We start from the raw sequence: 16,090 nt of genomic DNA on the forward strand, positions 1-16,090 counted from the left end.
TAAGAATTTCCTCACTGACAGAACCTTTCAAGTGAAGTGCAACGAAAAACTATCAAAAATATATGTCCAAAATAATTGCGAACCACAAGGATCCACACTATCAGTCTCGTTATTTCTTTTAGCAATCAATGATATACCACAAGCTATACAATCTCCAGTTATATGCACACTATTTGCCGAATACTTCAATATATTTTGTAGATTCATCAATCCAAACAGAATCATAAACTACCAACAGGATGCAATATCATTACTACATGCCTGAACATTTGTTCGGTTTGTCACAGTGTTTATTATTAAACTCCTCCGAAACACCTTGACCGATTTTAATTAAATTTAATTTAATAGCTCAAAAAAAAAAAAAAAAAAAAAAGAAGAGCTTGATCTACTAAGTGTTCTGAAAGTAAAACGATCAAGATCCATTCATTAGAAGAGGAATTATGAGAATTCGAATTGGTTGAGTGAATATGTCACTTAAAAATGTACAAGGAAGAATCGAATTTGAATATAACTTGAGTAAGATGAGAGTTGAGTAAATTTTAATGATTGATGACATATCTGTGTCTAAATACCTTTCATAAAAAAAAAAGAAGGAAATCGGCCGGATAGAACGGACTGAATTTAGCTTTCATTCATTTTTTTAATATATAAGATTACAATTACAATAATAATAATCATCATATATTTACTCGTATATTTATGTGCTGGTACATATATCAATGCGTTTGTTACTAAGTTGATTTTATAATTTTTTCGTCGATAACAAACGAAACGCCCTTTAGTCTAATTTGATTGATACTTGCACGGATGAATTACAACTCTGCACACTGAACAAACTGAAAGATGTCTTCAAGGTATATAACGTGTTTCACGTGCAAGAGTTTATAGTAAACTAATGGCGTTTTCATTACTGTTTGGGCCGAAACGAGGGTCGAAGGACCAGTCACAATGACTAATATAAAATAATAATATAAAAAAAAAAATATAAATAGTATGTGGTGGGTGCCTATAATTTGTTGGCTAGGCAATTTTACCTACTCCCAGCGATACCTTTGGAGGTAGGCAACCCAAGGTACGCAATTGACCGATAGCGTTCGGCGGCGGCCACTGACACGACGGCGGCGCCCGAAAGGAACGGAAACAAGTTAGTTATACAAGGGAAAAAGGAATTTGAGTTTAATTATCGTGGGGGAGATCTCTGTGGTCGAATCGGTCTGATGCAATGACCACAGTGCTCACACACAAATTGGACGAAATACTAAAATTAAACAATCAGGTCACACTTAAAAAACTAACACAATATTTATGACGGCTGACGCTGGTAACTAAAATGGTAACGATGATTGAAGAATTCATGATGGATTACTGGAACAAGAATTGAACATCACAATACACACGAAGACATATACAAATACAGATTATTGGTAATCAAATTAATTTATTGGTAACATTAATTTAAATATTTGACACAAATCGATTTGTACGGCGATGGCCAGTGACAATAATAATAATGAATATTTATAATACTATAATAATAATAAGAAAGAATTCATTTAATATGAATAATACAAAATATTTCACTGACGAGAGACAAATGAAAAAGTACGTGGTGTTACAATAACGACCGAAAAACGAGTGACAAAAATAATAATAATAAAAGACTGTGGTGCAACAATTGCAACCGACGAACGAACAACGGACACAAAGAGATAAACTATAATAATATAAATATAATGAAAATAATTATCAGTGTTACATAATACGGTTAATTGGCAATAATATAAATCAGAATATAATACGTAATTAAAATTCACATAAATATAGTTGGGAAGCTGGAAGAGAGAAGCGGATAAGGAAAAATGGACAGTGCCGCCGTGCAGATTAACTCGCGTATGCTTCGGGTTCTTCCCAAACAGTCCGCGCAAACAATTGCAAATAGCATCAATTGTTCCCACGATTTCGAAGTTAATCAAGTGAATTGGAAGAGAAGGTGGTGCCATGAATGCTACTTATGTGGTTGCCGAAATTGGTTCGGGAAGAAAATGGCAAAATGCAAAAGTAAAATTAATTTATTTTATTTAATCAGCAGAACGCGGTAATTTCGTACACATCCCTGTGGATACAAAATTCTAAGTATCAAAATTCAGTATTACAATTATCCGTTATTGTTCATTAGTTTTTTTTTGGCGTTGAAAAATCACGGTTTTTCGTAGTTTTCGTTTATCAGTTAGTTAGTCATACTTGCACACGCACTACACTGTTCTTTATGACGCCGTGCGCTGTTCATTTTTGTTTCGTAGTTTGCATATAAACGGTGCCTGAAAGCAATAGAAACCGATCGTGGCGTCGTTCCATCGGTACCGGCCCTGATTCTACAGGAACGCGGGGACATCGAAACGCTCTGCGCGTCCAACATCATCGAGGTGACCACTATGGTCGATGTCACCTCCGAAGTGTTCGTGATCGCTACTCCGTCCTGGTTCGTGACGCATGAGGTCGACATGGCGCTCACTTGGGCTGCCGAGTGTGTGATCCAACCGAGAAACAACGTGGTCGGTTTAACCTACGAGATGGTGAAAGCTCGCGTGCACGTCGTGGTCACGATCATGGTCCCTGAGCCGCACGCCATCGACGGCTACGCAGATGACCACGATGACGGGGAGGACATCACTTTCCAATCCGTGGCTACGTGGTCCACTGATGTCGTGGCCAGGCCAGGGTGCATGGCCACGGACGAGGTAGAAGTCGATTTTTGGTGGTCGGCTTACCCCCTGGTGGACGTGATCCGGGTACCCGCCACGGCCGGCTAATCATTACCCAACGTGACGTTACACACCAGACTTGACATTATATACAGGACATGATATTATATATATTACACGACATTTATTACAAGACACGACATGAACACCGGACAAGACATTAATACCAGACACAACACTAAACTCTGGACGTGACATTGGACATCGGAAGACAATCGGACATTGAACATGAGCTACGGGTGACGAGGAGGATCAGAAGATAAGGTTGCCATAAACACCTTCCGCGCAACCTTGACGCGTGGCCTTTTTTTATAGCAACTAAAGGATGCATTTCAGGACGAATCAATCGGAAAACCGACCGATCGATCGGTTATCTGCAAAAAATTGAACCATCAATCGTTTTCATTAAAAGCCAACACAATTGTTACCGTTGACGATGAACATCACAGGTTAAAGTTTTTTCAAGGAACGCTCAGCCCTCAAATAATACCGCTCTGTTGTCATATATCGTTATTATAGTTTTTTATGGTATTTTGCAATACATATTATAATCATAATGTTAATGTTTACGGACATAGAACAATATATTGTTATGAACTATTCAACCGTTGCATTCTTTCAGATCATCCGATCAATCAATATTAAAAACGTGAAAAATAACCGGAAAGTATTTTAGGTAACCTTCGGAGGATGTGAAAACATATATACAGAATTTTAATTAAATATTCTTCATTTATAACACGTGTTTTCATATTATTTGTAGGATAGGATAGAACATTTTTTAGAATTTAATTTGTTAAATGAGAGAACTTTGCCATCGTTCTATCTTTGTCTAGATGAGTCATGCGATGGGTGGTTATCTAAAAATGTAATATGTGATTCCCCAAATTTCCCCCTCCATGTCACTGTTTTGTACCACTGCACCACATCGCCCTCTTGCACCTATATCTTGATAACCGATATCGTATACACGGAACATTTAATACCTTTAATAACTATTTAATTAATTATATTTTTGAAGTTTCTCATTAGGTGGCTCATCTTCACACAAAAAAGTTTTTTCAAAAATCAATGCAAATCAGTCCAGTAGAACTTCAGATAAAACTGTTATAAAAATCGCCTTTAACATAATAGGTATCGATCGTTACGTGAAAAAAAGGTTACGTTCGAAAATGTTTACGACCCAAGTAGAAAAATCTAAACACCGTATAAGATGTTTTCACACAAAAAAAAATTAAAAACGTCTCAATAACCGCAGAAATATAATTATTAGAAAACGAATCATGCAATAAAAATATGTAATATTTACTATTTACAGTTGGCATGGATAATAAACCAATGCTCTGCTTGTATTATAGGTTTACAATTTATACGTTTGGGTTTGGCCACCCTTCTAATCTAATATCAGACTACCTACCAAATATATACAAAAAATTTCATTAAAATTGTTCAAGCTGTATCAGAGGGTTCAATAATAAACACTGTGACCGGAGAATTTTATATATAAGATAATATAAACTTACATAACTACAGAATGAAGTAAATTATACTCTAAAAGTTAAAGCAAATTTTACACAAGAAAAAAAAAGGTAGAGAGGGCAGGAGACGTAAAATGTTATTGCTTTAAAGCGCGTTATTGGTAGTTATTGGGAAGGAATATTGGGACAGTTTATTTACCGGTTTTCAGTCAATACGCACACACAAACGAAAATATTTCTACAGTAAATATGAGGTAGGTGTATATTATGTCGTGCAATTATTCCTGACTCTAAATAAATCCTAGTATTGTGTACATTTTAATATTTAATTTAGGTAAACAACGAAAATAACCTTGCATGGTTGACATTGTAATCGTACTTTTATATACACAAAGTATTTTATCTATTTTAGACTTCGTAAATGCAATAATCATTGATTTTTTTTTTTTTATTGAATGAACATACTAGAATTTTTTAAACGAAAATCTGATAAAAACTAACTAATCTCTAACATTTTTCCCGTGTCTAGTCTACTTGTCTGTTTTATAGATTAGATCGGTTTTTATTAAAAACGAAAAACAAATATAAAAAAAACAGTCCCACAAATAAAATTGCATTGGAATAAATCAAAAGCTCAAAGCTCAATTGATTTATTCCAATCAGTACCGCATAGCTTTTTGACTTATCTGGTTGATGAAAAATGTTGTTTTTTTATTTACGTCAGGGCTCGAAATGGACCGGAAAGCACCAGAACGCAGTTCCAATTCACGAACAATTTTTTTTAGCGTTTCGGTTCGTAAAAAAAATACGTTTATCGTTCCGGTTCAAACACATTTTTAGTGTACCTACCATATTTTGGTAAAATTTAAACATTTTGCAGAATTGTTCATTGTAAAATATTAATAAACGTCAAACGACCGCGATGCATAAGTACATTTATTGCTTATCTATACGATAATCGCCGTCCGCTGATAGTGCATTTTAGCTTTATTTACACAATACATAAGTGAATTTTAAAAGTTATAAATAAAACATTTTACCAGGTTCACATTATTGAAATTTCTTATATGCTTTTTCCCGCATGCTTATTTTTACTCGAGCAAGAACAAAATTGAATAAATGTGAACGTTTATAATACGTAAGCAAGCTCTTGCATGCTTAAACTTACATGCAATCTAACACTTTGAACAGAAGTTGAATGCAATTAGGTAATTTTAGACCAGTTTATTCCCGAACACGAATAGCGAACCACGTGATCAATGTGATTTCTTAGTTCAAAACAAACTATTTGATGCGCCAACACTATTTCTTCTACTAATCCATTGTCGAACCCATAATATATTTTTTAAAAGCTTCTTGCTTTTTTCTAAGATTTCTTTACGAAACATTTTGCAAAAAATAAGTACTCTTGTTTTGTTTGATTCATTTAACATTCTCGTTAAAAATTTAAAGAAAACAGCACTTTTTCTCGTGATCAGATCACTTTTAATACTAAACAATATTTAAATACATACAAAACTAAAAATATACAAGCATATATGTGACTAGTGCTCTTAAAACACGTGTTACGGAATTCACGTGTACACGTGAAATACGTGTTTATCCAAGTATAAATCCATTTTTATAATGATGAAAATTAGTAATTTTATGTTATGCATTTAAAGTTTTAATAAAATATTATTAGTACAGTTTTAAGTTAAGGTTATACGTTCTTATTTTGAATTTTACACGCGACACGTGACATGTGAATTCACGTGTATTTAGAGCTCTATATGTAAACATGCACTTGCGTATTATTATGCGTATTCTTGCATGATATATATTGCAAGCAAGTCTACAATGCAAGAAATTGCAACAAGACATTGTGGCATAAGAGGTTTTAACATAATATGTAAATTTATATTATAAATTTCATTGTAATATATTTTCTTTGTTGAACAAAGTGTATTAAATTATATTTTATTGTTTAATATGTATATAGATACGACTTAAATGTTATAAGTTACAAGTTATTAGTTAGAAGTTAAGTTTTGTTAAAAGTTAGTTAGTTTTATAAGTTATAGTTAGTTTAATTTTATAAGTTAGCACAAAATTATGAAATATTTTATATTTTCGTTCATATATATATTATAGTTGTGCCGTAACGCACTCATGTGAGCAAAGACGTTAACAAAAGATGACAAGTTCATGCATCAGCCGGAAAATCCTTTTGGCGAGAACTTGTTTAGCATGTGGTCGTCAAACCAGGTGACTGCCAAAGATACAATTTGTAACTGGTACAAAGAAGGGAAAAATTGCAATTACTTGAAAGAACCTAGAATTCTCAGATCAGGTAATGATCGCAGCGCACAATAAAGTATATATCCATTAAACGTTTCTGAAGTATCGCCGAGTATGTATAGTACCTATTATTTCATTATGCATGATAATGATTAGAAAGTCACCGTATAGATCGTTGTTAATATTGTTGTTCTACGGGAAGTACTTATAATATATTGTAGAAGTGTCTTGCACTAGAGTAAATTGTTATTGTTAAATGCACATATTACTTTTGCTTCAAAACGGCACTACAATCGCTTGACGTTGTTAATCCGAAAGTATGTTATAAACATGACAATATATAAAACTATTTCACTCAACATGTTATAAGTGATATATCAATTTATATTTGACTATAGATGTTGACGATTATTAAATGAGGATGATTATACAATTTATTATAAATTATGGCCTGTGGTGGGGTATCGAAAATGTTCCGGGTTGGCTATTGAAAGCAAATATATTATTAGTATTAAACAACCAAGATAATATACAATATGTTAGACGATTTTTTTTAATTGGATATAGACAGTATCAGAGGCGGACATTAAGTGGTTAAAATTTTAAGAACTATCGAACCTATTAACTTAAATATAACTTTAATTATCTAATTGGCTTTATAACTTAATTAATTTAATAATATAATATAATAGAATAACTTAATATTTTTCAGTTAATTTGAAAAATAATATGTAAAATTATAATTATATTTGCACTTTTACGTACCTATTTACAATTTGGAACCTATTTAAAATCAAATAATTAAATAACTATCAGTAGTGTGTACAAAGAGGGAATATGATGCATGTTATACAAAATATTTGATGAGCATTAGAAAAATTTAATATTGCACAATTCGTACATATGTGGCACACCTTAGTGGCAATATAAAAAATATATTTTTAATTGAATTATATACATTTGTTTTCCATACTAATTTTAAACTTATAAACTGAAATATGTTGTTGCTTAATTATTGACGTATATCTCAAAGTTCTTTATGTTTACTTAACTTAATTGTTTTCATTAATTTGCCCATCCATTGGGTAATACTATTAGTTTTCTAATTTATCGTTAGAATTAATTGATTAAATGGTTATGTGTAAATAGTACTGTGAGGCGAATATTGTGAATCATAACACAATCTATAATAATAACATATTTTCGGTTTTATCCAATTTTATAATCGAAGCACTTAAATGATTCTTATAATTCGTTTTGATTGCAGGATATTTCACCCAACTTGTGTGGAAGGTCATGAAATTCATGGATATAGCAATGATGAAAAGCAAGGCAGGATGAATTGTGATCGTTGCTAATTACAATCCACCTGGCAACATAATGGGACAGTTTATGGATAACGTTTTAAGCTTAGTTAAATTATTTATTTAATATCATACTTGTTTCATTCCTTTTGAAATTGAAATGTATATTTAATTTCTTTATAATTTATATACCATTTGCATATTACAAAAGTATTATTGTCTTTCATTAAAAAAAAAAAAACTTGTAATATCGATTATTGTTTTAATATAAAATCGATTGTTATACATCGTGTTTACGGATAAATCAGAATATTCAAACCAATTTTATAGCTATTATTTTTGCAAATTATTTTTTTTTTTTTTAGTTATAAATTAGAAAATAGTTTTAATATATTTATATTTTTGGTAAATATAATACTTGAAGATTTGTTTTGCCGTAAATTTGTCGTATTTTTATAGTTGTTGTTTTTGTTAAAATCATAATAAAAAATACTAAATTATAATTGATTGATTTATGTGGTTTAGTTGCTAAATATTAATGTATCATAAATGACATAGTCATTTTACTGATTTCAAAAAAATCAAAATGTAAAACAAAAAATCTCTGAGTTCGTTTATGTTTCATAAAAGTTTATACGAGTACAAGTAGATAATACTACGGGTGACGACTTACGAGCAATAGTTATTTTAATACTCTAGTTTAAATAGGTTTGTTAACTTTTCATTTTTAAAACTACGTTATATTACTACTGTTTGATGTAAAAAATAATTTCTCTTTTTTAAAGGTTAGTTCGTTTTAACGATTAGACATTCCCCGTATGGTTGTGGTAAAGGGGGGGAGGGGGGGGGCCCACCCCCCCCCCCCCCCCCGGTGTACTGTACCTCCAAAAAAATCATGCCCAGATAAAAAAAAAAGTCGTATGGTCTGTACTCAATGCAATACTGACAGTACCAATAGAATACAGTACAGTAGTATGATGTATGCATTTTTATTTTAATTATAAATGTACTTTTATTTTCTTGATACGCCTCTGGTTATACTTTTTGGTCTTGATTAAAAATTATTCCAATCGTTACGAATATTTGAACATGATTAATAAATATTTGTTCTTGTTTAAAAAAAAAAATAAATATATATTAATCTCACGATTTAATAAAAAGGTATGCCTTTTCGACCACCGAAGTCCAAACACGCCTATGTGGAGAATTTAGAAACGAGTTCGTTAAATTTGTTTTTGGAGACTTAGTTTGGAGTGAATATTAAGCAAGACTCAAAGCTATTGGTTAAAGAATCCAGTTTTTCTAAAATCAAAAACCACCTAGGCTACCTTCAAATTAGAGGTTTGGTTATCATTAGAGCTCGGATGATAATTATCAATTAATTATCATTAATGACCAGAATTTCATAAAAATATGCATTAAAAAATGTCAGAATATGCAATTATATGCCATAAAATGTAATTTCATTCAAAATGGTCATACGCTTCCGATGTTCTTTGTTGAAATTAATCCAAATACAAATGATAAAAAAATTCTTAATGAATCATCAATGTTGCACACAAAAATTTAAGTTGAATTACCCAATAAGACTTATTGTGATTTACTTCAGTGTTTAAACTGACATAGCTAAGGTCACAACGTTAACTATTAACATCACCATACCGGAAATTATGTTGACCCTTCATCCTTCATGCTGTGTTAAATGTGGGGGAAATCAGTCCTAAAACAGTTTCTTCAAAGAGAAAGGCAGTTCAACCAAGTGCGGCTTTTGCGCGAGTGATCATACTTCCAACTATAAAGTTTGTCCTAAACATAAATTACTTCTGAAACTCATAAAACAACCCACTTGTTATCATCAAAATAAAAATATTAGAATCACGTTTCCTCTTATCAAACTCCTTTCCAAAGCTTCTTGCACCTCTATCAGTGGTTCTAATAATATCCTATTACCTAATAGCCCTATAGACGATATACCGTTTTCCCAATTTATCTCAGGTTTTCTGGCATTAATAAATCTAATATTTTCCTTCTTTTGTTATTACAGCTCTTCTACGAAATCACCTTAATCTTTAGCCCAAATTTTTTTCTACCTTATTCATTTAAATTATCACGTCTTTAACCACTTGATATGTTATCCGTTACTTGTAAATTTTAATTGGTCAATCAAAATTAACTCTTATTTTATAATTAACTCAAATTATCATGTTTAACTAATATTATTTTATGATACTGATTATTGTAAATTAATTTTAAAATTCATACTTAGTTATCTTACTCAATGGTTTAATTTTTGAGCTATAATAACTTTGTGTTAAAAGATGAATAAAAAATAAAAAATAACATAACAATTATATAATGATGAATGATAATTTACACATTAAAGACACCATTATTATGATTTTAAATATTTTTCTATATGAATAGTAATAGTTAAGAAAATTTTTGTTGATTTATATCTAGAAAATGAATAAAATAATATCTTAATTTTTATTTTGTAAAATTTGTAGATAATTATAATACCTACCCATGACCGAAATTGGGACAGAAATAGCCATTTAGAGCAAGAAAAATGTAAGGAAGTATATATAAAAATTGGGAAAGAATATAATGAAGGAATGGAGATTTGTACTTCAAAAACCATTGACCTGATTTTACTAATCAGCGGCAATAGAGTTAATGTTGAACGAGCAAAACAAAAGATTATTGCAAGCGACCAAACTCAAGTAAATAAGTTTTAATTAAGTTGGAATTAATAAGATAAACTGGTAAAAATAATATTTATTATATATATATATATATATATATATATTATATTGTTGCGTACAAATTAATAATTATTTATTTATTTTTTTTTTAATATTGTAATACATAAATGTGCATAATAATGTACAATATTTGATAAATTATTTGTTGTTTTATAGTTTTTTTATGGATGAATAAATAAAAAAAGAATTTTTTTTTTTTTAGCAATTTTAACTAAAACATTAAAATTTCAGATTAAAACTACTACTACACAGTTTCCAAAAGAACATCGAAGTAAGTTATTGGGCAAACAAGGATTTAATTTTAGAACTATTGAAAAACGTACAGAAGCACGTGTTCAAATACCGTGTTTGAAAAATTTGTCTGACATAATTTATATTACTGGAAAAAAGGATTTCACGAAAAAAGTAGTTCAAGTATGTATCAAAAATATGTTTTAATGAATCGCAATTTTAGTTAAACACATTTAAGTAAATTAAGTAAATTAATATCCGCAAAGAATGGCTGGAATGAATAGGTTGGAGTAAAATTGACAAAACAGATAATGTCTACTTTTAAAATGGTTAGTTGTGACAAAACTAGTTTATTTATTTTATTAATTAAATTAAAATTAAATCTTTTAATAAATATTTGAAAATTTCAGGATTTCTAAATTAAAATGTCGATAATTTTTAAAATACTTTTTTAGTAAAAAATAAATTAATGTGGATTTTAATTTTGAATTTTGATATAACTCGATACAAATTCAATGAACATTTAATTTTAATATTATAGGTTTAAAAGTTTTTAAAAGATTTCTGATATATTTTTTATTTTTTAGAAAAAAATTTATAAGTATTATTTATTAACGAAATCGGGTATTTTAACAAATTTCCATCAAGTAGTTTCTTTCGTAATTTTATAATAATTAAAATTTTTGTTAGTAAATTAGAGGAAATTATATTTAAGTTAAAAAATAAAATTGAAAAAGAAATAACAATTGATCAAGGTCACCATAGAGCAAAAATTGGAGTTAAGGGTGAAAAGTTCGAGAACTTCAGAAATTATTTAATGTTCAAATTATGTTCCCCAGTCCAGGCAATTAATAGTATTAATAGTATTAATGTGTTTGTTTTTTTTTTTTTTGTATTTTGTTCGTTAATAAATAATATTTGGTTTGATATTTTAGTCGAGGCTAGAAATAATTTTGTTAAAATACGAGGTTTGAACGATGATATAAATAAAGCATTTAAATCATTAGCTGAGTTGGCCAAAGTATTAGATGAAATCAAATATGTTTTGGAAATTTCTATTTTTAAACAATTGCACAAACTTAGTTCTGGAAAGAGAGTAGTATTTATTAAAAAGGTAATTATTATTTATTAACTTTTGTAATTCTACCTTTAGAATTTTGTTATTTATATAATTTAGTATTCTAGAATAGAAAAGAGACTGATACGAGAATGTTTTTACCACGTGAATGAGATAATAGTGATGTTATTAAATTCATGGGAAATAAAAGAATAGTTTTAATCGCTTATGATATGATTCAAGAATCACAAAATGAAATATTTGGTTTTTTATAAAGAGGTATATTATATTTTTCAATTATATTATTAATTTATCAATCATGTATTTTTAGGGAGATATAATCACAAAGGAAATGTTGTTTGGGAAATGTTCAAGTTAGAAATGTCATTGTAAATCTTGGGAATAAATTAATTCAATCTATAAAAGAAGATTGTGGTGGTAATGTGACATTGAATTTACCAACTGTAAAATGAGATAATGTAAGAATATACTTATTTATTAAATTTATAAATTAAAATGACAATTTAACTAATTGTATAAGTTATTATATGCGTGATATACACTCAGACATCGATTTGAACTTACTCTCTGGCAGTTTCTTTGAGTAGGGGACTATTGTCTAAAGAGAAGAAACTGCTTCCCCTCCCGTAATACAATAAGGAGATTTTCAAGAAAATTCCCGGAATAATAAAATCTATTAAAAAAAAAAAGTAAACAGTTTTTTTTAAAGTTAAAATTTAATTCGTAGACTATAGTTATCAAAGGACCTGAAGATGATGTTAAAAATGTTATTACACAAATTCAGACAATGGTTGATGAAATTCATAAATATGTATCTGAATTGAAAGTAAATCCGAAGTTTCACAAATATTTAATTGGAAAAATTGGAATTAATGTTGAAAAGGTATGTTGTTAAAATAATTTAGTATAAGGGTACAATATGCTCATTAATGATTTTATACTGAAACTTATTCCACTAATGAAAATATAACTATTGTTGGTAAAAAAGAGAATGTTAAAAAAGCAGAAACAAAATTTGAAGTTATGATAACCGATATTGGTAATGTAATCGAAGAACATGTAGAAATCAATGAAAAATATAATTGCACTTTAGTGGTCAATCAAAAAGAATGTTTATACAAATTGGAAAAAGAATGTGGCAACGTTAAAATTGAATTTCCTAAACTTGGTGCTGCAGATAGAGTTGTAATCAGTGATAGCAAAACCGATGTTGCTCTTGCTAATCAAAGACTTTTAGACCATGCTAAAATTTTAGTATGTATAATTCAATTCAAATACACATGTATTAAACTAACCTGAATATTTTTTATTGAAATTGTATTGAGGTTATATTTACATAATTGTTCATAGTTTTCTTTACAATAATGAATTGTTGATATATAAGTCATATACAATGAAATAACTTAAGATAAGACATTTAAAATAATCATTGATGTACCTATATACAACTAAATAAGTTAACCATGTAATCAATTATAATCATATAAAACAATTTTGATTTAGGAAAATATATAAAATATATTAAAAATATATAAAATATATAAAATACTATTCAAGCTGTAGTAAATATTGATCCGAAGTATCATAATTACTTTGTTGCTAGACGTTGTGAAATTATCAATCGAATTATTAATGATTGCAATGAAGTGTCTATACAATTTCCGAAAATAGCTTCTAGTAATAATACTGTCATCATAAAAGGAGATAAAATAAATGTTGAAGAGGTGAAACGTAAGATCGAAGAAATTGTTAAAGACTTGGTTAGTATTTACTATACATATATTTTTATTTATAATTATTGGAATTATTAAATTAATAAAAAAAACCTATGACTAACAGTTATTACATAAAAAATAATTGAACATTTATTACCTTTTAATTTATTTAAATAATATTTATACGAGAATCATAATACAATAATAGTAATAATTATAATCTCGTAATACATTAAAATGTTATAGAAAAACATAATTGAAGGCACTATGAATGTTACTCCAAAATATCATCATCATTCTGTTGCCCACCACGCTGAAGTAATAAACCAGATAAATGGAAAACACAATGGAGTTACTGTTACATTTCCACGAGTTAATTCCAATTCTACTAAAGTTTTGATTAAAGGCCACAAGGATTATGTTGAAAAAGTCAAAAATGAAATCGATAATACATATTATTATTGACTTGGTAAGTTGTATACTAACACTCTAACACTTATTGTTTTATCGTTAAATTATTAATCAATAATCATGTTACACAGCGGCGTAGCAGTGGTTCAGTAGGTGCGACGCACCGAGGCCTTCGTGACTTGGGTCCCTCAATTCAAAATAAAACTGATATGAATAATAATAGAAGCTTGCGTTAACTACAACCAATTATTTGTTATTTGATTTTTGGTAGTAATAAATAATGAAAACATTTTTTTTTTTCAAAATCTCATCAATGTATTTTATTGTTAAATTAGTCAAAGTAATTAAATTAATACATTTAAATGTAAATGTAATGAAATAAAATATATTAAATACGATAAACTTAATATAAAAATTATTATATTAACAAATTTATTTTTAATTGTTGATTATGTTTTTTAGTATTAAGGGTTTGGCCCCGTCCATTTTAAAATCCTGGCTATGCTACTGATAGATAAAATTCTTTATTACATAATGTGAACTAAACTATAATCATAAATATTTTTATTCCATATTAATTGATGTAAAACAAATAGAGGATTATTATTAAAGAGTTCTAATAGGGTTTTTAAATTACTTAAATACATTAGGAATTTGTTAATCAAACTGACTATCTTACTTCTATTTTATCTGGTTTATCTGTAAAAATAATAATCTTAGCCATGAATGATTGTTATAATTTCAATATTCTACAAAATATGACGTGTTCTAATAATTCATTTTACGAAATCATAGATTATATTTAGTAATAGGTAATAGTTATGTGTAAAAATATTTATAAATATAACTATATCATGTTGCTAAAGCAAAAACTTCAAATATTGTTAATAAACGACATCAATTAACTAAATTAGTTGTATTTTATAATTTGTGATAGGTACTGTATGTTTTAATTTTAAACTAATATGTTAAAAATATTTATGTCGTGAAAAATACAATATTTGTTTTTTTTCTTTTAATTATATTTAACTTTTATATCTTCTCTTTTACTTCAATTTTATTTACTGAAGAAATAGAAAGAATAATAACCAGTAAGTATTTAATATTTTTTTTGCTGATCGAAAACATGGTGGATGTATGATAAGAGCACACCAGATTTCATCATTCTCGATGATAAATTCGGTGAGTAGTTTATCAAGTTTGTATAGAAGTCTGTGTATTAAAGTTACGTAATATTATTATTTTACCCGTTCACCGTCGAACAACTTACGATAACGGGTCTTCGTGTATTCTTTGAAAATAAAAACACGACGGAGAATAGCAATAGGTTTCTCTGCAGGAAACATGCAAGAACAACGAGAAATATCTCAGTTTTTTAAAAATGTGCAAAATATCTACAACTGTTTTGTGGATTGAACCTTGTACGATAAGAAAAGTTGAATGTTTTTTCAGAATCTATGTCAGATATCACTTTGAAAACACTCAATCCTACATGTTGTGCAGGCATAGATAGGTATGGTTTATACCCTTAGAGAAAGATTTAGTGATGTATTTAAAGCTATGTCTTACATAACTTTGATTAGTAAAAAAATAGTTATTGATGTTGTACGCGATCTACCAAACTTGTTTTTAAGTAGTGAGCGATCTACCCAAATCTATCAATAATAGAATTTAATTTCCGTATTATTTTCATCTTTAATATTATTATTAGTTTTGAAAGGTATGTACAAATATTACACAAGAATTATTTTTATAAAATACCTTATACTAAAAATGTTATTTTCATATCTGAAAGAAATCATTAAATATTGTATCTATGATACATATAAAAACATAACAAATTTTGAATTATCTGTTGTTGACATGGCTCTTCGATTTTCCAAATCTTGTTCTAGTTTTTAGAATTATTTATAAAATTGTAAAACTCAAAGGCATTTTGTTGATTTACCGAATTAAATAGATAATAGATTAACAAGCTGTAAATGGTATGAATATGGGAAACATTTTATATTCTGATAAAACGTCGGTGGACTTAGCATTCTTTTTAGCACTTTACATAGCATCAG

The 16,090-nt window shown here is 28.6% G+C and overlaps 1 protein-coding gene across 1 annotated transcript; it reads left to right on the forward strand.

Moving 5' to 3' along the window:
• The first annotated feature begins 10,439 nt into the window (after positions 1–10,439).
• Positions 10,440–14,078, forward strand: LOC112684044 (vigilin-like). Its single transcript, XM_025555343.1, has 6 exons — positions 10,440–10,547; positions 10,821–11,003; positions 12,683–12,781; positions 12,889–13,156; positions 13,456–13,658; positions 13,860–14,078. Exons 1-6 carry the CDS (start codon positions 10,440–10,442, stop codon positions 14,076–14,078), a joined length of 1,080 nt encoding a protein of 359 aa, XP_025411128.1.
• Positions 14,079–16,090: the final 2,012 nt, after the last annotated feature.

The sequence above is a fragment of the Sipha flava genome, unplaced genomic scaffold (assembly GCF_003268045.1).
Source record: "Sipha flava isolate LNK unplaced genomic scaffold, YSA_version1 23_pilon_pilon, whole genome shotgun sequence".
In the NCBI taxonomy this organism is placed as follows: Eukaryota; Metazoa; Arthropoda; class Insecta; order Hemiptera; family Aphididae; genus Sipha; species Sipha flava.